At 41.8% G+C, this 27,886-nt stretch overlaps 1 protein-coding gene and 1 long non-coding RNA gene across 3 annotated transcripts in view; one reads left to right on the forward strand and one right to left on the reverse strand.

Annotated features, from left to right (window-relative positions):
* ehd3 (EH-domain containing 3) overlaps positions 1-27,886 on the reverse strand; it is a 77,159-nt gene that overhangs the window by 9,956 nt on the left and 39,317 nt on the right. For both annotated transcript variants that reach the window (XM_063001988.1, XM_063001987.1), the window contains 2 exons: positions 15,655-16,067; positions 14,216-14,380 (listed from right to left, as the gene is read on the reverse strand). In XM_063001988.1, coding sequence (XP_062858058.1) covers positions 14,216-14,380; positions 15,655-16,067 — 578 coding nt within the window. The remainder of the gene's footprint in view (positions 1-14,215; positions 14,381-15,654; positions 16,068-27,886) is intronic.
* On the forward strand, positions 6,996-8,230 carry LOC134320557 (uncharacterized). The gene is made up of 2 exons (XR_010013708.1): positions 6,996-7,533; positions 8,107-8,230. It is a non-coding gene; the product is annotated as an uncharacterized LOC134320557 (long non-coding RNA).

Consider the following 27,886-nt stretch of genomic DNA (forward strand, 5'->3'; position numbering starts at 1 on the left):
GCAGCAATGCTGGCAGCACTCATGTGTCTATTTTTTAAAGCCAACCTCTGGATATGACGCCGAACACGTGGACTCAACTTCTTTGGTCGACCCTGGCGAAGCCTGTTCCGAGTGGAACCTGTCCTGGAAAACCACTGTATGACCTTGACCTGTAGCTCAGTTTCAGGGTGTTAGCAATCTTCTTATAGCCCAGGCCATCTTTGTGGAGAGCAACAATTCTATTTCTCACATCCTCAGAGAGTTCTTTGCCATGAGGTGCCATGTTGAATATCCAGTGGCCAGTATGAGAGAATTGTACCCAAAACACCAAATTTAACAGCCCTGCTCCCCATTTACACCTGGGACCTTGACACATGACACCAGGGAGGGACAACGACACATTTGGGCACAATTTGGACATGTTCACTGTGGGGTGTACTCACTTATGTTGCCAGCTATTTAGACATTAATGGCTGTGTGTTGAGTTATTTTCAGAAGACAGTAAATCTACACTGCTATACAAGCTGTACACTGACTACTCTAAGTTATATCCAAGTTTCATGTCTATAGTGTTGTCCCATGAAAAGATATAATGAAATATTTGCAGAAATGTGAGGGGTGTACTCACTTTTGTGATACACTGTATATACAGGGGTTGGACAAAATAACTGAAACACCTGGTTTTAGACCACAATAATTTATTAGTATGGTGTAGGGCCTCCTTTTGCGGCCAATACAGCGTCAATTCGTCTTGGAAATGACATATACAAGTCCTGCACAGTGGTCAGAGGGATTTTAAGCCATTCTTCTTGCAGGATAGTGGCCAGGTCACTACGTGATGCTGGTGGAGGAAAACGTTTCCTGACTCGCTTCTCCAAAACACCCCAAAGTGGCTCAATAATATTTAGATCTGGTGACTGTGCAGGCCATGGGAGATGTTCAACTTCACTTTCATGTTCATCAAACCAATCTTTCACCAGTCTTGCTGTGTGTATTGGTGCATTGTCATCCTGATACACGGCACCGCCATTGGATGCACATGGTCCTCCAGAATGGTTCGGTAGTCCTTGGCAGTGACGCGCCCATCTAGCACAAGTATTGGGCCAAGGGAATGCCATGATATGGCAGCCCAAACCATCACTGATCCACCCCCATGCTTCACTCTGGGCATGCAACAGTCTGGGTGGTATGCTTCTTTGGGGCTTCTCCACACCGTAACTCTCCCGGATGTGGGGAAAACAGTAAAGGTGGACTCATCAGAGAACAATACATGTTTCACATTGTCCACAGCCCAAGATTTGCGCTCCTTGCACCATTGAAACCGACGTTTGGCATTGGCACGAGTGACCAAAGGTTTGGCTATAGCAGCCCGGCCGTGTATATTGACCCTGTGGAGCTCCCGACGGACAGTTCTGGTGGAAACAGGAGAGTTGAGGTGCACATTTAATTCTGCCGTGATTTGGGCAGCCGTGGTTTTATGTTTTTTGGATACAATCCGGGTTAGCACCCGAACATCCCTTTCAGACAGCTTCCTCTTGCGTCCACAGTTAATCCTGTTGGATGTGGTTTGTCCTTCTTGGTGGTATGCTGACATTACCCTGGATACCGTGGCTCTTGATACATCACAAAGACTTGCTGTCTTGGTCACAGATGCGCCAGCAAGACGTGCACCAACAATTTGTCCTCTTTTGAACTCTGGTATGTCACCCATAATGTTGTGTGCATTGCAATATTTTGAGCAAAACTGTGCTCTTACCCTGCTAATTGAACCTTCACACTCTGCTCTTACTGGTGCAATGTGCAATTAATGAAGATTGGCCACCAGACTGGTCCAATTTAGCCATGAAACCTCCCACACTAAAATGACAGGTGTTTCAGTTTCATTGTCCAACCCCTATATACAGTATATATGTACAGTCCTGCTCACCATTATTGGCACCCATGAAGTTTAAGTACATAATGTGGAATATCTCCTGGAAAAAAATGAATCAAGTGTAACAGCTTTTTTCTATAGAGAACTTGTGTTTGATACAAAAGAGCAAATGATAAACAACATTTAAAACTAAAAACAATGGGAGAGAAAAAATAGAAAAACCTAAAGCTTGCTGTGGCACTGGTATTGGCACCCTTTACAGTAAATCAGTATGGAAACACATTTTGACTCACCTGTGCTAAATCACAAATGAGAATCACCTGTGATAAATTGTCAGTGCCCATGTGACATTAATTACCCAATGAATGATGACTTCAGTGTTTTAAAAAGCCACAAGTTATTCCCTGTTCCTTTGTCACAATGGTGAAGACAAAGGAGCTGTCTGAGGACATCAGAAGTGCTATTATTAGCAAACACAAGACCTCCAAAGGGTATAAGGCCATCTCCAAAGACCTTGGTATCCCTGTTTCAACAGTGCGCAATGTTATTAAGAAGTTTGCCAAGCATGGAACAGTCAAGAACCTCCCTGGACGTGGAGGGAAGAGGAAAATTGATGAGAGATGTCTTCGAAGGTTGGTGCGAATGGTGGAAAAAACACCATGTCAAACATCCAAAGACCTGAAGGCCAACCTGGAACAGTCTGGGGTCTTGGTTTCAACAAGTACCATACGGCGCACACTAAACCAAGCAGAGCTTTATGGGCGAAGGCCAAGAAAGAAACCATTGCTGAAGAAAAGACATAAAAAGGAACGACTCAACTTTGCCAAAGAGTACCTGGACAAACCACAATCCTTCTGGGAAAATGTTCTGTGGACCGATGAAACAAAAATAGAGCTTTTTGGCAATGCACACCAACAGTTTGTTTACAGACGGCGCAATGAAGCGTATAAGGAAAAGAACACCCTACCTACAGTTAAGCATGGTGGAGGATCCATAATGCTGTGGGGCTGTTTTGCTGCGTCTGGTACTGGGGGCCTCGACCGTATCACAGGAATCATGAAATCGGAGAATTACCAAGAGATTTTAGAGCAAAATGTCCTACCCAGTGTAAGAAAACTTGGTTTGAGTCGAAGATCATGGGTCCTCCAGCAAGACAAAGACCCAAAGCACACATCCAAAAGCACGCAGGAATGGTTGAAAAGGAATAAATGGACTGTTTTAAAATGGCCAGCAATGAGTCCTGATCTCAATCCCATTGAAAATCTGTGGGGTGAGCTGAAATCTGCCATTGGGAAAAAGAACCCTGCAAACATTCAAGAGCTCGAACAAACTGCAAAGGAAGAGTGGGAGAAAATACCAGCTGAGAAGTGCAAGAAGCTTATAGATGGCTACAAGAAACGTTTGGAGGCTGTCATCACTGCCAAAGGGTGTGCAACCAAATATTAAGGAGGGGTGCCTTTATTACTGCACATGCTGTTTTTTTCTGTTTCTTCTTTAAAATGACAACATGTACGCTGAAAAACAATGTTCTTCGTTATATTACTTTGGACCTCCAATTAAAAAATCCTGATAATATAAATTTGGTACATTTCCATTTATTTCTGAAGATATTGTACAGGTTATGCAAAAAATTAAGGGGTGCCAATAATGGTGAGCAGGACTGTATATATATATATATATATATACACCATCCCTATTGCTTGTACACTTTTTTCTACCACATCTTTTCCTTCCCTTCGCCTCTCTATTAATGTGCTTGGACACAGAGCTCTGTGAACAGCAAGCCTCTTTAGCAATGACCTTTTGTGTCTTGCCCTCCTTGTGCAAGGTGTCAAAGGTTGTCTTTTGGACAACTGTCAAGTCAGCAGTCTTCCCCATGATTGTGTAGCCTACAGAACTAGACTGAGAGACCATTTAAAGGCCTTTGCAGGTGTTTTGAGTTAATTAGCTGATTAGAGTGTGGCACCAGGTGTCTTCAATATTGTACCTTGTCACAATATTCTAATTTTCTGAGATACTGAATTTGGGGTTTTCATTAGTTGTCAGTTATAATCATCAACATTAAAAGAAATAAACATTTGAAATATATCAGTCTGTGTGTAATGAATGAATATAATATACAAGTTTCACTTTTTGAATGGAATTACTGAAATAAATCAACTTTTTCATGATATTCTAATTTTATGACCAGCACCAGTATATATATATGTATGTATTTGCATACAGTGGCTTGCAAAAGTATTCATACCCCTTGAACTTTTCCATATTTTGTCACATTACAACCACAAACATAAATATATTTCACTGGAATTTAATGTGAAAGACCAACACAAAGTGGTATACAATTGTGAAGTGGAACGAAAGTTATACATGATTCAAAACATTTTTTACAAATAAAAAACTGAAAAGTGCGGTGTGCAAAAGTATCCAGCCCCCCTGAGTCAATACTTTGTGGAACCACCTTTTGCTGCAATTACAGCTGCAAGTCTTTTAGGGTATGTCTCCACCAGCTTTGCACATCTAGTGACTGACATTTTTGCCCATTCTTCTTTGCAAAACAGCTCAAGCTCAGTCAGATTAGATGGAGAGCGTTTGTGAACAGCAGTTTTCAGATCTTGCCACAAATTCTCGATTGGGTTTAGGTCTGGACTTTGACTGGGCCATTCTAACACATGAATATGTTTTGTTTTAAACCATTCCATTGTAGCCCTGGCTTTATGTTTAGGGTCGTTGTCCTGCTGGAAGGTGAACCTCCGCCCCAGTCTCAAGTCTTTTGCAGACTCCAACAGGTTTTCTTCCAAGATTGCCCTGTATTTGGCTCCATCCATCTTCCCATCAACTTTGACCAACTTCCCTGTCCCTGCTGAAGAGAAGCAGCCCCAGAGCATGATGCTGCCACCACCATATTTGACAGTGGGGATGGTGTGTTCAGAGTGATGTGCAGTGTTAATTCTCCGCCACACATAGCGTTTTGCATTTAGGCCAAAAAGTTCAATTTTGGTCTCATCTGACCAAAGCACCTTGTTCCACATGTTTGCTGTGTCCCCAACATGGCTTCTGGCAAACTGCAAACGGGACTTTTTATGGTTTTCTTTTAACAATGGCTTTCTTCTTGCCACTCTTCCATAAAGACCACATTTGTGCAGTGCACGACTAATAGTTGTCCTGTGGACAGATTCCCCCACCTGAGCTGTGGATCTCTGCATTTCGTCCAGAGTCACCATGGGCCTCTTGGCTGCATCTCTGATCAGCCTTGTTCGGCCTGTAAGTTTAGGTGGACGGCCTTGTCTTGGTAGGTTTACAGTTGTGCCATACTCTTTCCATTTCCGGATAATGGATTGAACAGTGCTCCGTGAGATGTTCAAAGCTTGGGAAATCTTTTTATAGCCTAAGCCTGCTTTAAACTTCTCCACAACCTTATTCCTGACCTGTCTGGAGTGTTCTTTGGACTTCATAATGCTGTTTACTTCCCAATATTCTCTTAACCAACCTCTGAGGCCGTCATGGAGCAGCTGTATTTGTACTGAGATTAGATTACACACAGGTGGACTCTTTTTAGTCATTAGCAGTCATCAGGCAACTTCTGAATGCAATTGGTTGCACTCAGAGAAAAGGGGGCTGGATACTTTTGCACACTGCACTTTTCAGTTTTTTTTTTGTAAAAAATGTTTTGAATCATGTATAATTTTCCTTCCACTTCACAATTGTATACCACTTTGTGTTGGTCTTTCACATTAAATTCCAGTGAAATATATTTATGTTTGTGGTTGTAATGTGACAAAATATGGAAAAGTTCAAGGGGTATGAATACTTTTGCAAGCCACTGTATGTGAACATGTACAGTCAAGCCAGAAAGTCTGCACACCCCAGACTCATTCTTTAATAGATTTAGTTTTTTTTGCCTCAAACATCTACACACAATTGCCAATAATTACAAAGTGAAAACAGGGTTTAGAAAATATGCAATTTTATTTTACTGACAAAAATCGTTTATTTAGGGATTACATATCTGTAAACACCCTTAGCCTAATACTTGGTTGATGCACCTTTGGCAGCAATTACAGCTTTAAGGCATCTTGGGAAATAAGCTATTCATAAGCTGAATTGAATCCATTTTGGAATAAGGCTGTAACATAACAAAATGTGGGAAAAGTGAAGTACTGTGAATACTTTTCAGATACACGGTAAATGTTTTTGTAATTAATGTGGAATTTAACAGACAGCCAGTGTAGGGATAATAGAACAAAGCTAATATGATCAAACTTTCTAGTTCTAGTTCTAGAGCTGCTGCATTCTAAACCAACTAAAGTTGTATGCAGTGAGCATCCAGGAAGGAGAGCATTGCAATAATCTAACCTTGAAGTTATAAACTCATGGATCAGTTTTTTAGCATCATTAAAAGTATATTTCTCATTTTAGAGATGCAGACTAAATAATGCAACTCTACACTGTAAAACATTTCAGCCTCCATAAGTTATGTGAACTAATTTCTTCTTTTCAACTCCAATTGTCATGACAAGTTTTGGATATTGAACTCAGGTTATTAAGTTTTCAGAAAATATAACGTAAAATAATCAGTTGTCTTGACTACTTGTGAGTTTTTCTATGTTGTAAATGTTCATTTCAGTGTTGCCAACTCCTCAGTAAGGAAAGTAGCTATTGGCTGTCCTAAAAGTCGCTAAATGACGTCATCGCCTAATTTGCATATGGTTCATTTGCATGTAATTGACGCTGTAGAAGAGAGAAATAACATCGTGGGAGAGACAAAAAGTGGGTAAAAACACCATAAATATGTTTAGAACTACAAATGAATCAGTGTATTGATGGGTGGGGCAACAGTGTCTTGGACTGGAAAGAATAACCTGTCAATCAAACTTTTGACAACGGGTTGGATGTGGTGGGAGAAGGTAGCCCTATTTATATTCCACCTGCTTTAGCAATAGCTTTTTTATTTATATTTTAAGCTGCCAAAAATGATTACAAACCAGCCGAAATTTTGTCCACCTGCCAAAGTGTTTTCCCTGCCAATTTCCAACAAAATCCTCTCATTTTGGTGGAAAACCGCCCAATCTGGCAACCCTGACTGTGATACTGACCACCCGTGCTTTGGGACGGGGGAGAGGCTCACGGCAGGACCCGCTGCTCGTTGAGGACAGTAACTGCAGAACAATGTGTGTTTTCACGTTCGAGTCTCCAAAAGTCTTCAATAACACCAGAAAAAGTCGCTAGATTTGTCGCTAGTCGCTTTTTTGAAAAAAGATCGCTAGAGGGGTCTGAAAAGTCGCTAAATATAGCGACAAAGTCGCTAAGTTGGCAACACTGGTTCATTTAACTCATGTCTGTAAGTTATCAGTTAAAAAAAAGAAAAGGGGATAGAGTGGGCGATTCCTATAGGTGGGCACCATTTTTGAGTTAGACAGAACAATAATATTTTTTTAAACGTTAAAACCATGGGAGCATGGGGCTTACCAATTTTTTTTCACAGACGGAAAGCCATTAATATTAATACTGATAAAAACAAGAATAACACACGTTATACGATAGTGGAGTACTTTTAGCGGCGGAGGGACACACCTGACTCTGGACTACAGTTTGAGGCAAATTGAGTGCGGATTGATAAACCGAGTGGAGTCTGGCAAGTTGGAGCGTTTACTACTGAAAGCATTAATGGCGGGAAGCAGGTGAGTTTATCAATGTTTTAAACCTGTGTGATAAAAAGTGAAATTGTGTGTGCCGACTATTAAATGTGACAGAACTGGATTGGATTTACAGAATTGGATTTATTCGTTTCGATATGTTTGCCGAGGCCATGAATGCTTAACATTAGGTTAACAGTTAGCTAATACACCACTTGGGTTCATGGCAGATATTAAATGGTGGTTGTGTTGTTTTGTGCTTTAATGTGTATAACGGAACGTTAACTGGGGTGAAATAAACTTTGGTTTGCTTTTGAACGAAACGTCTGCATGCGTGCTCGGGTAACCTAATAGTGGTAAAGGTTATGTTAACTAGCTAGCTAATTCGTTAGCCATTCACTTTCAAAGGTAAATAACGACTTATTTTTGTGTGTTTTTACACTGTGTTGATCTGCTTAGTGTTAAATAATTTGTATTTTTTTTTAAAGTTGTAATTGGGTTTAATTGACCTATGTAGGGATGAATGAAGAGTACTAAATATCTCACTATCCAGATAACAATTTTATTCACATACATTTTTGAGAACACAATTCAGCAGTCTTGTTTTTCTCTCTGCAGAGTTCTGAAGGTCCCTTTCATGAAGTGGAAATGGCCAAGGAAGAATACCACAGCACTACAAAGAGCAGATTTATTCCTAATCAACATTTATGGAACCTGTTTGCAATAAATGTGTTAAAAAGTGCCATTGTTTTTATTTTGGGTACACATTGCCTTTTTAAAAGATGTACCAAGAGCCAAGGTGAAAACCTATGAAATATTTGTTGTTTACATAAATGTTATTTATAAACAGAAGTTGTAAGTTGATTCATTGTAAAGTTTAAAGAAACTGGGAAACATTTATTAGTCAAGTCTAGAAATGACGAACATAAGCACTGTTAACTTAAGACAATAAGTTATGTGAATATAGCTGAAGTTTTATTAACTTAAAAGTGTGAGTTAAAATAGTGAGGAATTGTATGTTTATTTGACTAGATAGCTCATTCTCTAAAATGAATAAAATAAACATAGTAAGTTATTTAGACTCAGTGCAAGTTGAAACAATGAATAATCATTAGTTAAACAACTTTTTAACTTAACTTCTTGAGTTGTTACAACAGTTTTCTTCAAGTTGAGTTTACTCAGCTTTTTAAGGCAGCAGGTGAACTTAAGTTTCTGAGTTTAACCAACGTGAAATGTTTTACAGTGTAGTGATATTATTAATGTTTGCGTCAAAGGAGAGATCTGTATCTATTGTAGTATCCAAGTTTTTTTTACAACTGAGCTGGGTGTCACAGAGAAAGCATTAAGGTTTAGCACCAGGTTGGACAATTTGTCTCTTTTTTATTTTGTTTTCACAACCCTCAGTATTACTGATTGTATTAATGTAATTAGGTTTGGCTGATCTATACAGCTGTGAGTCTGCATAGCAGTGAACATTTATGCCATGTTTACGAATAATAATAAAAAGAATGTAAATAATAGAGACCCCAATACTGACCCCTGTGAAACACCACACTTTACTTTTGTAGTTTTTGAGCATGTATTATTTACATAAATAAACTGAGAGAAGTCAGTCGGATAGATCGTAATTGTACTCTCTTGGTTTGAATCCTACCGATATCGTTTCAGTACTATCATTGGGTCTAAATCCTTGGGTTTTTACCAAAAGCCATTATACTGTGTGTGTTTTTTTTTTCTGTTGAATGTCCTTCAGTAGTTCAGCCAAAGCCCAGACTTTAAACATCTGTGAAAATACCTAAATGGGAATGAACTACAATCTAAATGAGATAAACAGCTCAAACTTAGGTGTGCAATGCTTGTGTAGATGTATCCAAACAACAACAATTACTTTAGCTGTAATTGTTGCCAAAGGAACTTCAACAAAGTACTGAATGAAGTGTCTGAATAAGAGATTTTAGTTTTTGTTTTTGTAACACTTGAAGCCTCTATGTGCTCTGGAGCTTGTCTGCCACGCCCCCCTCTCCATGAGCACACTCTGTCTCCTGCCATGCCTTCTCATGATTGGTTCATGTGGACTAATTATCTCCAGCTGCTCCTTATTTAAGGAGGCAGCTTTTGTGTAGACTTTGGGACCTATTCTGAACTGCTCTGGTGTTATCTTGGTTTGGACTTCTGGACAGGACTCAGTTAAGCTCTGTAAGCTCTGTAAGCTCTGTAAGCTCTGTAAGCTCTGTAAGCTCTGTAATTAGCTCTTGTGTAGAGTTATGTTACTAGCTCTTGTGTTTAGCTCTCGTTACTAGCTATGTTACTAGCTCTTGTGTTTAGCTCTCGTTACTAGCTATGTTACTAGCTCTTGTGTTTAGCTCTCGTTACTAGCTATGTTACTAGCTCTTGTGTTTAGCTCGCGTTACTAGGTATTTTACTAGCTCTTGTGTTTAGTTCTCGTTACTAGCTATTATTAGCTCTTGTGTTTAGCTCGCGTTATTAGCTATGTTACTAGCTGTTGTGTTTAGCTCTCGTTACTAGCTATGTTACTAGCTCTTGTGTTTAGCTCGCGTTACTAGCGATGTTCCTAGCCCTTGTGATTAGCTTTTGTTACTAATAAATTCTTAGTGTGTTTGCATCTCTGCGTGTGTGTTCGCCCCTTTTGTCTTGCCTTAGCACCCCGCTCGTGACATAATAGGTCCCCTAACCACAATAAGGACGCAGCGAGATGTTTTTTGTTCATGTTTTCCCGGAGTTTAACTCCATGAGGTTTCCTCAGACCCTACCGCTTAATAGGCCAGCTCCATATGATGGAAGCGACTCATTTGTCGACGGCTTCCTTCTGCAGAGCCAGCTCTACCTGCAGCACCTTCTGGACCCCCAGCCAGCTGAAATCGACAAGGTACGATTCATGATGTCTAGACTGAGGGGTGCCGCTCGTGAGTGGGCCAGGCAGCTGTGGTCTGACAGGGGAGCTGTGCTGAACTCGGTTAAGGTGTTTGAGGGCCTCATGAGAGCAAAATTTTCACGCAGCAAAGCGCCCACTGCAGCTTATACCCGGCATCCAGTGCCCACTGGGGATGTAAAAATTCCCCCAGTGCCCACTGCTGATGTGGTCCGGGTGCCAGTGCCCGCTATCAATGCTCGTGACCTCCCCATGCCCATTGGAGACGCTACACGCAGCAAAGCGCCCACTGCAGTGCCCACTGGGGATGTTAAATTTCCCCCAGTGCCCACTGCTGATGTGGTCCGGGTGCCAGTGCCCGCTACTAATGCTCGTAACCGTCCCACATCCATGTTAGGATCCAGTCAGGATCGTTTGTTTAGTGATGACTCGCAGCTGACTCCGGACGCCTCTTCGCCAGGCTCCACGCAGCTGACTCCGGACGCCTCTTCGCCAGGCTCCACGCAGCTGACTCCCGAAGCCTCTTCGCCAGGCTCCACGCAGCTGACTCCCGAAGCCTCTTCGCCAGGCTCCACGCAGCTGACTCCCGAAGCCTCTTCGCCAGGCTCCACGCAGCTGACTCCCGAAGCCTCTTCGCCAGGCTCCACGCAGCTGACTCCGGACGCCTCTTTGCCAGGCTCCACGCAGCTGACTCCCGAAGCCTCTTCGCCAGGCTCCACGCAGCTGACTCCCGAAGCCTCTTCGCCAGGCTCCACGCAGCTGACTCCCGAAGCCTCTTCGCCAGGCTCCACGCAGCTGACTCCCGAAGCCTCTTCGCCAGGCTCCTCGCAGCTGGTTTTTGTTTCCGAGTTGGCGCCCCCCGATGGTGCTCCTGTTTCCGAGTTGGCGTTCCCCGATGGTGCTCCTGTTTCCGAGTTGGCGCTTCCTGATGGCGCTCCTGTTTCCGAGTTGGCGCCCCCCGATGGCGCTCCTGTTTCCGAGTTGGCACCCCCCGATGGCACTCTTGTTTCTGAGTTGGTGCCCCCCGATGGCGCTCCTGTTAAGTCAGCACTCCCAGAGTGTGCTTCTGAACTCTCATTGGCTGGTTTTCCGCCAGCAGCCAGTGTTCTGACGCTTTTGTCATGCCTGCCTCAAGATATACTTAATGAATTCAAATTTGCCCCGCAGGGTCCAGGACGACCTTGTGTTTTTGGTTTTTTAGGCAGGAGTGCCTTTAGGGGGGGGGGGGGGTTATGTAACACTTGAAGCCTCTGTGTGCTCTGGAGCTTGTCTGCCACACCCCCCTCTCCATGAGCACACTCTGTCTCCTGCCATGCCTTCTCATGATTGGTTCGTTCATGTGGACTAATTATCTCCAGCTGCTCCTTATTTAAGGAGGCAACTTTTGTGTAGACTTTGGGACCAATTTTGAACTGCTCTGGTGTTATCTTGGTTTGGACTTCTGGACAGGACTCAGGTAAGCTCTGTTATTAGCTCTTGTGTAGAGTTATGTTACTAGCTCTTGTGTTTAGCTCTCGTTACTAGCTATGTTACTAGCTCTTGTGTTTAGCTCTCGTTACTAGCTATTTTACTAGCTCTTGTGTTTAGCTCTCGTTACTAGCTATGTTACTAGCTCTTGTGTTTAGCTCGCATTACCAGTTATGTTACTAGCTCTTGTGTTCAGCTCGCGTTACTAGCTCTGTTACTAGCTCTTGTGTTTAGCTTGCATTACTAGCTATTTTACTAGCTCTTGTGTTTAGTTCTCGTTACTAGCTATGTTATTTGCTCTTGTGTTTAGCTCTCGTTACTAGCTATGTTACTAGCTCTTGTGTTTAGCTCTCGTTACTAGCTATGTTACTAGCTCTTGTGTTTAGCTCTCGTTACTAGCTATGTTACTAGCTCTTGTGTTTAGCTCTCGTTACTAGCTCTTGTGTTTAGCTCTCGTTACTAGCTATGTTCCTAGCCCTTGTGATTAGCTTTTGTTACTAATGAATTCTTAGTGTGTTTGCATCTCTGCGTGTGTGTCCGCCCCTTTTGTCTTGCCTTAGCCCCCGCTCGTGACAGTTTTTTAATGAATCTTTAAGAAAAACAAATTTTCACTCCATCAATATGGGTGATTAAGTTTATTTATGAACAAAAATAGAATTTATATCTATATAAAATCAAATCCATAAAAAATGGAACCTGAAGAGATCAGAGTACTTTCCGAATCCACTGATTATTTACTGTTAATTTTAACAATGTTAGTTATGAAGTCACAGATGACATATAATTAAAAAATAAAATTATTCATTTTAAAATATTTGGTTGTATTATTATTTGAAATATTAAATGGCAAACCCCCTTAACACCACATTATAGACCCCTGGAGCTTCTGGACACCACTTTTGCAAATCGCTGCTGTAGATACAAGACAGCATGAGGATTAATATGTAAGAGCAATATTACATTCCTGCTTCGCTATGCTGATATAAAAAACAACATAAACTTTTTTACAAGCTTGAAATGCCCCTGGTGCTGTTTGAGGGAGACAGGAAATAGCAAAGAAAAATATTTTGTGGAACCACTTATCAATTAGAGGCAAGCTGAGTTACTATTTTGTTAACCCCTGTGAGTTATGTACATGTCTTTCAGTTAGTTTTCATTTAATGCAATCAGTTACTGCAACCAATTTATCATATACAGTCATGGACAAAACATGCTTCTGTTTTGTATATTTGCAGAATGTAATATATTTTTATTACAAATCATATAATTACTATAATTTTAAATCTTTGAAAGCTTTACATAAACTTCAGAATATTAGCATTTCACACTACTGAAAAGCAAGGAAGCATATTTGTGAAACTGACCATTAAATATTAATTCCTTTGTACAAACGGTCAGAAGTCCTATTCTTTTTATTGAATGCTTAACGGACTTATAGATGGATTTAATTTACTCATCAAAAGCTTCTCAAAGTTAATACATTTATAGCCATTGTAGCCATTATTAAAATGGCTGCAATTCGTGAACTGATAAATTAAATGTGCTGTAAGTCAAATTGTAATTTTCAGCACCAAATAATGGATAAACTGAAGGTTTTAAAAGGGCAGTGCATGCCACTCAAACACTTGTTCAAGATGCTCTAAAACTGGAACATTTAATTCCAAAGCACAATCTGGCAGGCCAGAAGTGACCATACCTTTGGAAGACAATACAATGTTTGTCAACAAACAGGTATGGTACTTCTGCACAGACTTGAATAAAGAGTGTTGTGTTGAATAAAGAGCAAACAACTCCAAGTAGCAAAACCATGGTCAAACAAAGGCTATGTAGTAACAGTCTCAAAGGACAAGAAACGATCTCTAAATCACTACTCAGTAAAATAAACGAGGCTAAATGCTTGATATGGGCTAAACAATACAAACATTTCACAGTAAATGACTGTAAAAAAGGGTAATACTATTTTTAAGAACAAATTAGGGGCTTATTAAGGGCTTGTTCTTTGCTCAATAAAGCATGAATTGGAAGCTTATAAATTATTTAAATTGATTTAAATTTAAATTCAATTAAATCAAATAAATACTGAAAATACAGCAAATTAGAGACTACGGCAAATAATAAAATATGGATGATATGGATTCCATTTTTATACACTGTAACAATTGTTTCATGACAACAAAACCAGTTGATTCAGTTGAATTGTGATTTGATAAGTGCTGTATGGGGGAAAACAGCTTTACTATTTAAATTTTTGAAATCTATTTTTTGGTAGTAAGTCTGTGCAAGTTGCAGAAATCTAATGCATACTTGCACACATAGCTAGATGTTATAACAACTATGCTTTTTGGTAAATTTTGTGAGAAACATGTTTACCTGCATTTTTTTCAAATTGGGGAAGTCTCCTGGAGAAATCTGATGTTCCCTCTCAATTCGACTATAGACCTCTCCCAGGCTGCTGATCAGCTCCTTCTTCTTGTTTTCTTTTCCAAAGACTGATGGCATGTCCTTTTTCAAAGAACTGATAATGTAGGCATGTACCTTTAAAGATATAATACAATGACCATGAGGAATTACAGACCTAAAATACTTTCTTGACAAAAATCATATGATAATTTAATTGTTTATACTTCTTTTTATACATAAATTATTATGTATGTGGCAGAAAGAAAAGTCTGTGTTTAGTATGTTACATGTGAAGCCAAAAGTAATCTTAAATTTTGCTAAAATAAACCATAAATGAGGGACATCTGTACTAGAGCATTTTCCTCTTTTTACATTATATATTTATATGGACAAGCGACATGTCTGGGGTGTACTTTCACCCAATGAACCAGACCACCATGACCCTTAAAAGGATAAAGTGGTGGTAAAACATACAATGAATGCATGGGTGAATGAATTTAAATGTTGAATTCACTTTGCATTAGCCCATCTCAGATGAGCTCTAATCCAGAGAAGATTTTTAATATATCATTTTCACTTTGCATGGTGGAGCCTTAACTTGCATTTGTATATGGATAGACAAACTGTTTATTGACTAGTGTTTCTATAGGTATTCCCATGCCCATGTGGTTATATTCATTACAGAAGCATGTCAGTTTTTAATGCAATGCTATTTGAGTTTGAAGGTCAGTAATACTGAATACTGATTTTGATCTTTTTGTACTTTTTCCTGAAGCTATATACTGTAAATTACAAAACAAACTTCTTAGTAACTGTGTGCTAAACTGTTAAAAGTTATTTGCAACATGGTGAACTTTAACACATCTTTGCTTTTGTTAATGCTCCATGTATACTCTTTCTTGGTCTTAATTTGCCTTGTCCCAACTTAAATTTCAGAGTACACACTAGACTTTAAACTAGAATCTGCTACCTAACAAGTTTACTTTTTAAAGTAATTATTTTCTAGCTAGTATAAAAATGGAGAACAAAGAACACAGTAAATTTGGCAGTTACTAAAAAAAACCTGTTCCAGCATGAAACTAAATAAAAAAGTTCAGTTATTTAAAAACACAATTACCCCTATGTTATGTTCAGTAGCTCTTTTTAGTAGTTATTTTACAAATACTGAAAAAATGTCCATTTTGAGCAGTGCAGAGGCAGTTTATTATGTCAGTCTCCTGGAGAAATTGCATTTGCCATAGCTGTCCCACCCTGCATATATTTAATGCTACAATTTGCAACCATGTTTTAAAGCAACAAACAGTTTTAAAATGGCTTAGTATATAAAGGTTTGTGATAGCACTTTTAATTGTTCTATGACTGCACATGTTACATTTTACTTTACGACTGTCTCTTACTGTAAATGTTACCTTTGCAAGTCGAGCCCGTTTGATAAGGTCGTTAAGCTTGCGTAAGGCAGCATTGCGTGGTAGAGACTGGATGTCCTTAAACAGGTCCTGCTCTTCTGCCTCAAACAGCTTACGATTATCTGGGATGAGCAGTGGGTGTGACCAGAAGGAACCAATGTACACACGGATCACCTCGGGTGTGTTGACGATTTTACCCAAAGACCACATTAGGGCACCATAGACACGCATCAGCTGTTGAGTTTCAATTTGGTCAGCTTTGTTGAGTACCACACGGATCTTGTCCTCGTGGTTCTTTAAGGCCTTGATCACCTCAGAAAACTCATCAGAAATGTCAAGCTTGTGAGCATCAAACAGCAAAATAATACGGTCCACACGCTCAGCAAACCACTCCAGTACAGCAGCAAAGTCGTAGCCTAAAACAAAAGATGCAAAGGTTGACATCAGAGGGCACTATAGCTATTTTGTCAAGAGCAACAATAGGCTCTGGGTAGTACTGACAGTCTTTCATTAAGCTCCTCCAAAAGTGACATTAAGATAAAATGGGATAAAAATATCTCCTCTCACAACGTACTATTTAAATAGCACTAACATGAACACTTTTTCTGGTTGAAGATGTTCTAAAATGCTCATTGAAAAAAACACAGTCATGTTTAGGTTGACGTCTTTAAAACCAGCATTTCCCCTTCAACTTGGGTTGAAAACAGCAAAAGAAATTAACAAAATGGATGAAATCTCAAGTTCTTGAGTTGGGGTTTTTTTTTTTTATTGTATTATCATCAAAAAGAGGCAAAAGAGAGCAAAGGTGTAGGAGTTTCATAGGCATTTTATAATGTTTTATTTGTAGGGGAGTTTTGTTCATTACAGTTTAAACATAAACAAAAAATAACACTTATTAAAATTATTAAATTACAGCATAATATAGGTAGCAATGCAAAATCCTGCTTAACCCTAGTTTATATGGCTACTAGTATCAGACACTGTCAAATCTTTTTTACTTAAAATGTTTAGAAAGTAATGCAGCTAAACTACGCATATTTTGCTTTGAGAAACAAAGCAAATCACACTGCAACAACTATTTTATCATGAACTTTAAAGTTTTAAAATTGTTTCTTTGTGTATTTACCTGCTGTAATTTGCCACACAACTGTAATCAGAATATTTTAAACACACATGCTACATTCCTCTTCCCTACATAGTCATACTAAATAGAGTTTTAAATCATGATTCAGGTACTGACATGAATATAATAGCTAAATGGCAAACAGAAAGGCATTTGATATTTCAGCTTATAAAACAGTAACATAAAGCTTCAAGTTGGAGTACAATTAAAACTAATGTTAATTAGTTTTTTCAATGACTCACTACTTTATTCAAACCAACACCCATGTACAGTCATTATCTTCACTCCAAAAAATATATATCATTGCAATTACAAAAACTATTTTATGATCACTATTCTTAGTGATAAAGAACTGGATTTAACTCATATGGTACGTGTCATATAAATGTTAAAGTATTACTTAGTAAGTAATAAGTAATAATACGTAATAATAAAAAGAAATAAGTAATAATCCAAACAACAAATAACAACTAACAATAAAATAGTCTGCATTATGCATAGCGATGACTAATGCAAATGTTTTTTATTATAACAGCCATTGAAACAAACTAAGTGTAAACACCAAAGTTATTACATGCATCTCAAATACTGGCTTGACTGGATGCAGGTGTGTAACAACTCTTTTCTCAGCAATCTTAGCGCAGTGGAATACAAGTTCTGGTTTCATAAGAAGTATAAGCATAATCTTTTGTTTAGCATTTCTTTGTATTTTTATAACCATTTTACTGAACAGTATGTTAACATTTCTGGACTTGATATAAAGCTTTCATGTTTAGGGCTAGAGTGGGCAAGATTAGTGTGTTAATATTTCAAATTAGTGACATGAAATGACATGTTCATTATTAGTACAATACAAAATCAGTAGAAATTATGGGTTTTACTAGGAGTTGCCTCTGTTTACTGCTCTTAAGTACAACCTTTGTATTATTCATTGTATTATTTAACTTTGATAATTGCATCTTCATGATCAGTCCACGGTGGTTCCAACGCCAACCAAGAAACACTGTTTGAGCTCTATACCTTCTGAACAGGATATTCCTTTCAATTGCAGATCATAAAATATTTACTCAATTACTGGAGATATCTAAATACTAAATACATTGCATCAAACAACAACAACAGAAAGAGGCTCAAACCCCTGGTTCCCAGTAACCTGGAGGTGTTTAGCACCCCACAATAGATAGACAGACCGACAGATTCTTTATTAATTCCAAAGGCAATTAAAGATGCTTAATATGCCATACCAAAATGCCGCGACGCATTGTAGTCTTTCCAAATCTAATTTGGTAAAGACAATAAATGCTAGATGTTAGCATTAAAGCATGTTAGAATGAACAGCTCTGTGGGCTAACAAGCTGTCTGCGATAACACTGACAGCTTTCGTGAATTTGCCATCACCTACAGTACCTCCATATGGACATTTACGTAGACAGCTATAACCACACACATCTTCTGTAGTCTCTGTTGACAAGGAAAGAGACACACAAAAAGCTCAACAATCAAATCAGGTAAAAAGAAATCCTTGCACACAAACACCTGTAAACAGAATATAAAACAAAAAGAATATACAATTAAAAAGATTCAAAATATTTATCTTTATCAATTTAAATTTTGGATGATTCTGTTAAAACTACTAAAGTTGTGTTGCTCAGTAAAGTGGGCCTCTTTACACACATAGGCAACTTTTTTACTGAACACACCATGCATCAGTTAAGATGCACACAATGTAGGCTACCTATACATTGTGTGCATCTTCTTCCGGCGCCGCACGAGTGGCTGCCTGTCGTAGTAGCTCCCGTTACTGTCTTTGTCTTTTCGTGTTTTATTTTATGTTTATCGGACTAACTTCACTGATATTACACTTAATCTGTTTATACTTTCAAACGCAATGGATACTGTGTGGCTGAAGCGTTTTTTACTCATCCTTTTGGTGTTTTTAACTTTTGTTGTGCCGGGTCGTCATGTGAACGGGAGCGCGAGCATTGTTTACCATCGCGACCAGCTGATGGCGCTCTCGAACACCACGCTACCGCCTGGAGCAAGACCGCAAATCCCGGACGAGCTGAAGAGAAAACGCAGAGGATGCAGGGCTGGTGCTTTACGGAGAGCAAGAAGAAGGAAATTTAAACCATATCTTCCTTCTATTGTTATGGGGAACGTGAGATCTCTGGCAAATAAGATGGACGAACTCAGTGTGCTAACACGAACGCAGCGGGAATATCGGGAATGCAGTATTATGTGTTTTACTGAGACGTGGCTGCAGGAACATATTCCGGACTCTAATTCTTCCATCCCGGGTTTTCGGACTGTACGGGCTGACAGAGACTGCAGACTGAGCGGTAAGAAGAAAGGAGGCGGGATCGCATTGTTTGTGAATGACAAGTGGTGTAATCCAGGACATGTTACCGTTAAAGAGCAGTTTTGTAGCCCGGACATTGAACTGTTAGCCGTGAGTTTGCGTCCTTACTACATGCCGAGAGAATTCACATGCGATATCATTGTTATTGTTTACATACCGCCATCTGCTGACGCTGACGCGGCATGTGACGTCATCAACACAGTCACTGCCAGACTTCAAACAAGGCACCCAAACGCCTTCCTGGCTATCTCTGGTGACTTTAATCACACCTCACTCTCTGAAACACTCCCTACCTTTCAACAGTTTGTGAAATGCCCCACCAGAGACCATAAAACACTGGACTTACTGTATGCTAATGTCAAGAATGCATACAGCTCCACTGCCCTCCCCCCCTTGGGCAAATCAGATCACAACCTTGTTCTTCTTACCCCCACCTACACACCCATTGTTCAGGAGCAACCCGCAACGACCCATATTGTAAGGAGGTGGACACAGGAAGCGAATGAGACTCTGCAGGATTGTTTTGAGGCCACTAACTGGGATGCACTCTGTGAGCCCCATGGTGATGACATCAATGCCTTAACTGACTGTATAACAGGGTACATTAATTTCTGTGTGGACAACATCATACCCACCAAGACAGTGCGATGCTTCCCTAATAACAAGCCGTGGATCACCAGTGATCTAAAGGAGCTGTTAAATAGGAAGAAGAAAGCCTTCAGAGATGGTGACGTTGAATCACTCAAAAGAATACAGAAGGAACTAAAAGTGAGGCTGAGAGAGAACAAGGAGGTGTACAGACGGAAGCTCGAAAATAAGCTTCAACACAACAACGTGAGGGACGTGTGGTCGGGTATGAGAACAATCACGGGCTTCAAGGCAAGGATGAATCAGACGGAGGGTGACGGAATTAGAGCTAACGAGCTGAACAATTTCTTTAATAGGTTCAGCATTGATCATTCAGCCTTCACTTCCCCCCCCAACCACACAGACCCATCATCTTTGGGTTCCAGTCACACCTCTCCTGCCACACCTCTCCAGCTATTAGTACCACCTTTGTGTTCCTGTCACACCTCTTCAGTCATCAGTACCAACAATTCACACATCTCCTCTACACCCTTCACTTGTACTTGTACATTGGACTTAAAATCTCTTCAATCTTCACCCCCCTCCACGTCTCACACAACTGAGCCTTCCAGTACACCCTCCCCCTGTCTGTTTGTTTCCAGCAGCCAGGTGAAGAGACAGCTGGAAAGACTACGTTGGAACAAAGCTCCTGGTCCAGATGGCATAAGCCCCAGAGTCCTGAGAACCTGCGCGGACCAGCTATGTGGGGTTCTGCAGCACATCTTTAATCTGAGCCTGCGTCTCATGAAGGTTCCAGTGCTGTGGAAGACATCGTGCCTCGTTCCAGTACCAAAGAAGTCTTCTCCTTCTGCCCTCAACGACTACAGACCGATTGCCTTAACATCACACATTATGAAGGCAATGGAGAGACTTGTTCTGGCCCATCTCAGACCCCAGGTGACCACCTCCCTGGACCCACTGCAGTTCGCCTACCGCCATGAGGTTGGTGTTGAAGACGCCATCATCTACTTGCTACAACGAGCACACTCGCATTTGGATCTAGCTGGCAGCTCTGTGAGGATTATATTCTTTGATTTCTCCAGTGCTTTTAACACCATCCAGCCTTTGATGCTTAAAGAGAAGCTTCAATTAATGCAAGTGGACACCTTCACTTCCTCTTGGATTACTGACTACCTGACAGACAGACCGCAGTTTGTGCGACTGAAAGGAGGTGTTTCTGATCAGGTGGTTAGCAACATAGGAGCACCGCAGGGGACTGTTCTCTCACCTTTTCTCTTTACCCTGTATACCTCAGATTTCCAGTACAACTCTGAGTCCTGTCATCTACAAAAGTTCTCAGATGACTCAGCAGTGGTGGGGTGTATCAGGGGTGGAGATGAGAGTGAGTACAGGGATCTGGTTGACCGCTTTGTCTCGTGGTCAAGGAACAACCACCTTCTTTTAAATGTGACCAAGACAAAAGAGATGGTCCTAGACTTCAGGAAGACCAGGGCTGCTTTGAAACCCCTCTGTATCCTGGGGGATGATGTGGAGGTGGTGGAAAGTTACAAATACCTTGGTGTCCATCTTGACAACAGACTGGACTGGAAGTGCAACACCGAGGCTGTCTACAAAAAAGGCCAGAGCAGACTTTATTTCTTAAGGAGGCTCAGGTCCTTCAATGTATGCAGCAAGATGCTACACATTTTTTACCAGTCTGTAGTCGAAAGTGCAATTTTCTATGCAGCCATCTGCTGGGGAAGCAGCATTAGAGCCAAAGACTCCAAAAAGCTTAACAAGCTTATCAGGAAGGCTGGTTCTGTGCTGGGTTTTGCTCTGGAGCCCCTAGAGCTGGTTATTGAGCAGAGAATTTTGCACAAGCTGCTCAACGTAATGGACAATACCACACACCCGTTACACGACCTGCTGATTAAACAGCAAAGTGCCTTCAGTGGAAGGTTCCGCCAACTTCGCTGCAACAAAGAGCGCTATAGGAAGTCATTTCTGCCCACAGCGGTGGCAACCTATAATAACTCTCACTGGTGCAAGAGAAGGACTCAGAACCTATAACACCCACAAAAGACAATTAAACTACAATTTGCACAGGGTACTGTTTTTAGTTTTTATTTAAAAATTTCAAATTGCACAACGTCTGTAACTGCACCTTCAGCCCCCCTCCCTTTTAGTTTCTTTTGTTCTTGTCCTGTTAGATGTTTTTATATTATATTATTATTTTTTATGTTATTATATTTTTATTTTATTTTATTTTATTTTCTTCATATATGTATATTTTTAGATTTTATATCTTACTTGTTTATAATTGTTATTGCTGCTGCGACACCATAATTTCCCTTCGGGGATTAATAAAGTACTCAATCAATCAATCAATCAATCAATATACTCTTTAATGCTGATGAAGTAATTTTTTTTATCTACAAATAAAAAATACTTTTTAGAGCCATTCATGGCTTTACCAGAGCATTAAGCTTAATAGCTGTTAGGTTAACAACAAAGCAGTGGGTTTTTTGCACCACAACGTCTATTAACCCTCTGACGCATAGTGGTCACTACAGTGGACAGCTATTCAATAGCTGTTTTTTACAAGCACAGGTTTCCATGCTTTAAATGCATATCAACCCCTACAGTGGACACCACTGCATCACTCTATAGGATTCTACCCAGTTGTCAGTAGTTGTTACTGCAACTAGAATTCCTCTCAACCAAGATGGCCAATGAACAGACAAACAAGTGACACATGGCAGGAATATCTTGCCAATCTTTCTAATCTAGAATATCCTTGCAAAATATTATGACATAATGTAACATCTGAAAGATAATAAAATTGTTTTATTTTTGAAATATTTATTTCACATAAGGAGTAACTTCTGAATAACCATGTGTCCACTAAACTGGACATAAGTCTGCAGCTATATTTCAGCCATCTTATTCCTATTCAGTCATACCATTCCTTCAGCTTTGTTGTTTTGAATATACTGTATTTTTAGTGACTTTTCGTTGTCAGTCAGTTTGTTTATCTACATGTGAGTACACCCCTGTGCAATATCATTTAAATGTCACATAATTCAAAATTGCATTGTTTCTAAGTTGAGAAGTAGAGTACTCCCTCTTATGAACAACCAAAAATAAATACTTTAGAAAGACTATGTTGAAAATACAGACCTCAAAGTAGACAATCAATGCAACAAAATGAATACATACAGGGGTTGGACAAAATAACTGAAACACCTGTCATTTTAGTGTGGGAGGTTTCATGGCTAAATTGGACCAGTCTGGTGGCCAATCTTCATTAATTGCACATTGCACCAGTAAGAGCAGAGTGTGAAGGTTCAATTAGCAGGGTAAGAGCACAGTTTTGCTCAAAATATTGCAATGCACACAACATTATGGGTGACATACCAGAGTTCAAAAGAGGACAAATTGTTGGTGCACGTCTTGCTGGCGCATCTGTGACCAAGACAGCAAGTCTTTGTGATGTATCAAGAGCCACGGTATCCAGGGTAATGTCAGCATACCACCAAGAAGGACAAACCACATCCAACAGGATTAACTGTGGACGCAAGAGGAAGCTGTCTGAAAGGGATGTTCGGGTGCTAACCCGGATTGTATCCAAAAAACATCAAACCACGGCTGCCCAAATCACGGCAGAATTAAATGTGCACCTCAACTCTCCTGTTTCCACCAGAACTGTCCGTCGGGAGCTCCACAGGGTCAATATACACGGCCGGGCTGCTATAGCCAAACCTTTGGTCACTCGTGCCAATGCCAAACGTCGGTTTCAATGGTGCAAGGAGCGCAAATCTTGGGCTGTGGACAATGTGAAACATGTATTGTTCACTGATGAGTCCACCTTTACTGTTTTCCCCACATCCGGGAGAGTTACGGTGTGGAGAAGCCCCAAAGAAGCGTACCACCCAGACTGTTGCATGCCCAGAGTGAAGCATGGGGGTGGATCAGTGATGGTTTGGGCTGCCATATCATGGCATTCCCTTGGCCCAATACTTGTGCTAGATGGGCGCGTCACTGCCAAGGACTACCGAACCATTCTGGAGGACCATGTGCATCCAATGGCGGTGCCGTGTATCAGGATGACAATGCACCAATACACACAGCAAGACTGGTGAAAGATAGGTTTGATGAACATGAAAGTGAAGTTGAACATCTCCCATGGCCTGCACAGTCACCAGATCTAAATATTATTGAGCCACTTTGGGGTGTTTTGGAGAAGCGAGTCAGGAAACGTTTTCCTCCACCAGCATCACGTAGTGACCTGGCCACTATCCTGCAAGAAGAATGGCTTAAAATCCCTCTGACCACTGTGCAGGACTTGTATATGTCATTTCCAAGACGAATTGACGCTGTGTTGGCCGCAAAAGGAGGCCCTACACCATACTAATAAATTATTGTGGTCTAAAACCAGGTGTTTCAGTTATTTTGTCCAACCCCTGTATATGAGTTTCTGTGACAGCTCAAAACCTGGGACGGACATTGCATAATGTCAACCTCTATGGACGTCATTTAAGGAAAAAACCCTTGCCAACTCCTCAGCACAAAACTGCAAGATTAAACTTTGCTAAAGACCAGGAAAAGAAGCCTGATAAATATTGGAAGCACATTTTTTTGTCAGATGAGACCAAGATAAATGTGTTTGGCTCAGATGGGGTCCAGCATCTTTGGCATGAACCTGACCAGGATTACCACAGTGAATGCATAGTCCCGACAGTGAAGCACGGAGGTAGGAGTGTGATGATATGGGGCTGCATGAGTGCAAAACGTGTCGGAGAGATGATATTTATAGACGGCACCATGAATGTCTGTGGATATACCAAAAATACTGGCTGACAAGATGACTGGCTGACCCAGTCTCCAGAAGCTTGGCTGAAGAGGAATATTCCCATGATAACAATCCAAAGCACACTGCCAAAATCATGAAAGAGTTTCTAAAGACGAACAAAAGTAAAAACTAGGACCTTGTCACGTGGGAGAAAGGAAAACTCAAATGCAGAATGTAAATTTAAATAATAATTTTATTTTAAATATAAAATAAAGATAAACAGAAGAAAAACTCATTGATGAATCGCTGGAAGACTGCGGGGGCATTCATTAACCCAAAGGGCATCACCAGATACTCATAGTGGCCCGTGGGTGTAATGAACGCAGTCTTCCACTTATCCCCCTGCCTGATCCGGATCAGGTTGTACGCGCTGCGTAAGTCAAGCTTTGTAAAAATTGATGCTCGCTGAAGGGCTTCGAAAGCCGTGGCCATCAGCGGCAGCGGGTACCGATCCTTGATCGTAATGGGATTCAGACCGCGATAATCGACACAGGGGCGCAAGGTACCGTCCTTCTTGCCGACAAAAAAGAACCCCGCCCCGGCCGGGGAGGAAGAAGGACGAATGAACCCCTGTTTGAGCGCCTCGCGCACATACTCCTCCATGGCAACCTTCTCCGGACCGGAAAAGGCGCCCCCTAGGAGGGGTAGTGCCGGGCAATAAATTTATGGCGCAGTCGAACGGTCTGTGGGGGGGGGCAAGTCCCGCGCCCTGGACTTGCTAAAAGCCTCCTGAAGATCATGGTACACAGGAGGAACTGTGGCCAAATCCGGGGTCTCCATTTTAGGTACTGGCGGATCGAGATTCGTGCCGGCCTGAAGCAAGCACGAATCTCGACACCGTGTTCCCCAGATGAAGATTGACCCGGAGGCCCAGTCGATCTGGGGGTTGTGTCTTTGCAGCCACGAATATCCCAAGACCACCTGGAGGTGAGGAACGTGAGTCACTAAAAAGGTGATCTGTTCCTCGTGGTCATTTAGATGGATAATCGGGCTGCCCGCTACGGCTCGGCCATCTACAGCATGGACCGAGACCAGCTTGGTTAGCGGTTGGACCTCTATCCCCAGCCTGCGTACCAGATTGATGTCCATAAAGCTCTCCACTGCCCCCGAATCCACACAAACCCTGAGGTTTGTGTTTCCCGAACCCCAAGACAACCTGGCCGATAAGAACAGGCCCTGACCAGGGATGCTAGTTCGGCCCTCTCTCGACTCCCTGGTTCAAGAGCGGCCTACCTGTTTAACGGTTGCCGGGGTCGGGAGTGTGAACCTGAGGCCGGGGAGGCGTCAGGTCGTGTCGATCCCAGTTGCATGGGTTCGGGATCCGGGTCGGGTGGAGGCGATCTAGGAGGGGCCTGTGAGCAGACAAACGGAGGACAGGTACCCCGTTCCCGCGCTCGCTGGCGAAGTCGGGTGTCTATTGACGTGGCTAGCATGTAAAAGGCCTTAAGGGTAGTGGGAGGGTCTCTCGTGGCCAGCTCGTCCTTAACCTTACTAGAAAGACCACGATGGAAAATGGCAGTAAGAGCTCCCTCATCCCAACCACACTCTGCTGCTAGCGTTCGAAACTCAATAACATAGTCAGCTACTGAGCGACCACCTTGGGTGAGTTCGAGCATGCGTGGACCCGCCTCTCGGCCCCCCGTAGGGTGAAAAAAGGTTTCCTTAAGGGCCTCCTTAAACGAACTTTCAGATGAGCATTCTGGGGCATCTTGCTCCCAGAGGACAGTAGCCCATTCTAATGCTCTGCCCATAAGAAGAGATATGATATAGGCAACCTTTGAACGTTCAGTGGGGTAGCGAGAAGGTTGCAGTCCGAACGCTAGTGAGCATTGGAGGAGAAATCCACGACACCTCTTCGCCTCTCCCGAAAATCTTTCGGGAGGAGGGATGGGGGTGTCGCGGGTTCCAGACTCCCCGGAGTGGGTAGGAGAGTGGATGACGGGATTCAGGCTGGCTCCGAAGTTGGCAGACATTTTTACATTTTACATTTTCAGCATTTAGCAGACGCTTTTATCCAAAGTGACTTACACAATGAGCTGAACACGATGAGCAATTGAGGGTTAAGGGCCTTGCTTAGGGACCCAACAGTGGCAACTTGGTGGTGGTGGGGCTTGAACCGGCAACCTTCTGTTTACTAGTCCAGTACCTTAACCACTGAGCTATCACTGGCCCAGACGCTGGGTGAGCGCGGCTACCCGCTGTGCCAACTCGTGGAGGGCCACCTCATGTCTGCCCAACGCCACCCCTTGGTGGCGTAGCACGTCTGAGACGGGTAGGGATTCTGCTGAGTCCATGTTCTGGTCGCACCTTTCTGTCACGTGGGAGAAAGGAGGACTCAAATGCAGAATGTAAATTTAAATAATAATTTTATTTTAAATATAAAAAAGATAAACAGAAGAAAAAGAGAAAAAATAAAAACCAATCGGTAATTCCGATGGAGCCGCTGAAGCTGCAGGCAGAAAAAAACAAAAAAAGGAAAAATAATAAAGTAGGACGCGAACCCCGGTCGGCTAGGTGAAAGCCGGGCGCGTTGACACCGCGCTATTGCAGCGGGTGAATGAGAGCCAGAAAGCGCTAAAGGCGCTACTGCAGATTGACGCGGGAGGAAGAATCTCCTGGAATACACTAGCCCCAGCACAGCGGATGGCTAGGGTAGGCAGCGATCGGCGAATACTTCGCTGAGGGTCGCAGCTGAGGAAGCTCACCGATCTGAAAAGAGAGAAATTCAATAATTCGGTTAGACAGGCTCAAATGTGCGGATTCGAACCGGGGATTCCGGCGAAGGAACCGGACGCTTAACGGCGTCGCCACCCAGCTGGTCAGAATCCAATTACAACTATGAACAAGCAGATAGCGCGAATACTGCAACAAGCGCTATTGCTTGCTGTGTAGCAGTACCGCTAATGCTAAGTGCTAAGCGAGTAAACAATAGCAGCGCGAGGGCTGCACGGCGTCGCACCACACTAATCCTAAAGAGGCAAAAGAAAAAGACTAACTACCTCGACCTTGCGGTCTACACACCCGAATGGCCTTGTGCCACCAGGGGTACCGTCTAGCCCTATAAAAGGAGTGTGAACGAGCTGCCACTTGAGAGCAAGAGAAACAAACAAAAGGTGCGACACCCGCTGCTTAAATAGCCAGCTCCACAGCTGCGGGTGATCAGCCCTAATTAGTAGACCTCCTACTTAAGGCCTTTGTTTGCTGAGCTCTGTAACGCCTGCTTCGCTGGGAACTCGGGGTGCATTCACCAGCTACCGCAGGCTTCCTAAAAGACCTGGCCAGGTATGTCGCCTTAATTAAATCCAATAGAACTCCTTTGGGGCATATTAAAGAA

Source organism: Trichomycterus rosablanca, chromosome 9 (assembly GCF_030014385.1).
Source record: "Trichomycterus rosablanca isolate fTriRos1 chromosome 9, fTriRos1.hap1, whole genome shotgun sequence".
Classification (NCBI taxonomy): Eukaryota; Metazoa; Chordata; class Actinopteri; order Siluriformes; family Trichomycteridae; genus Trichomycterus; species Trichomycterus rosablanca.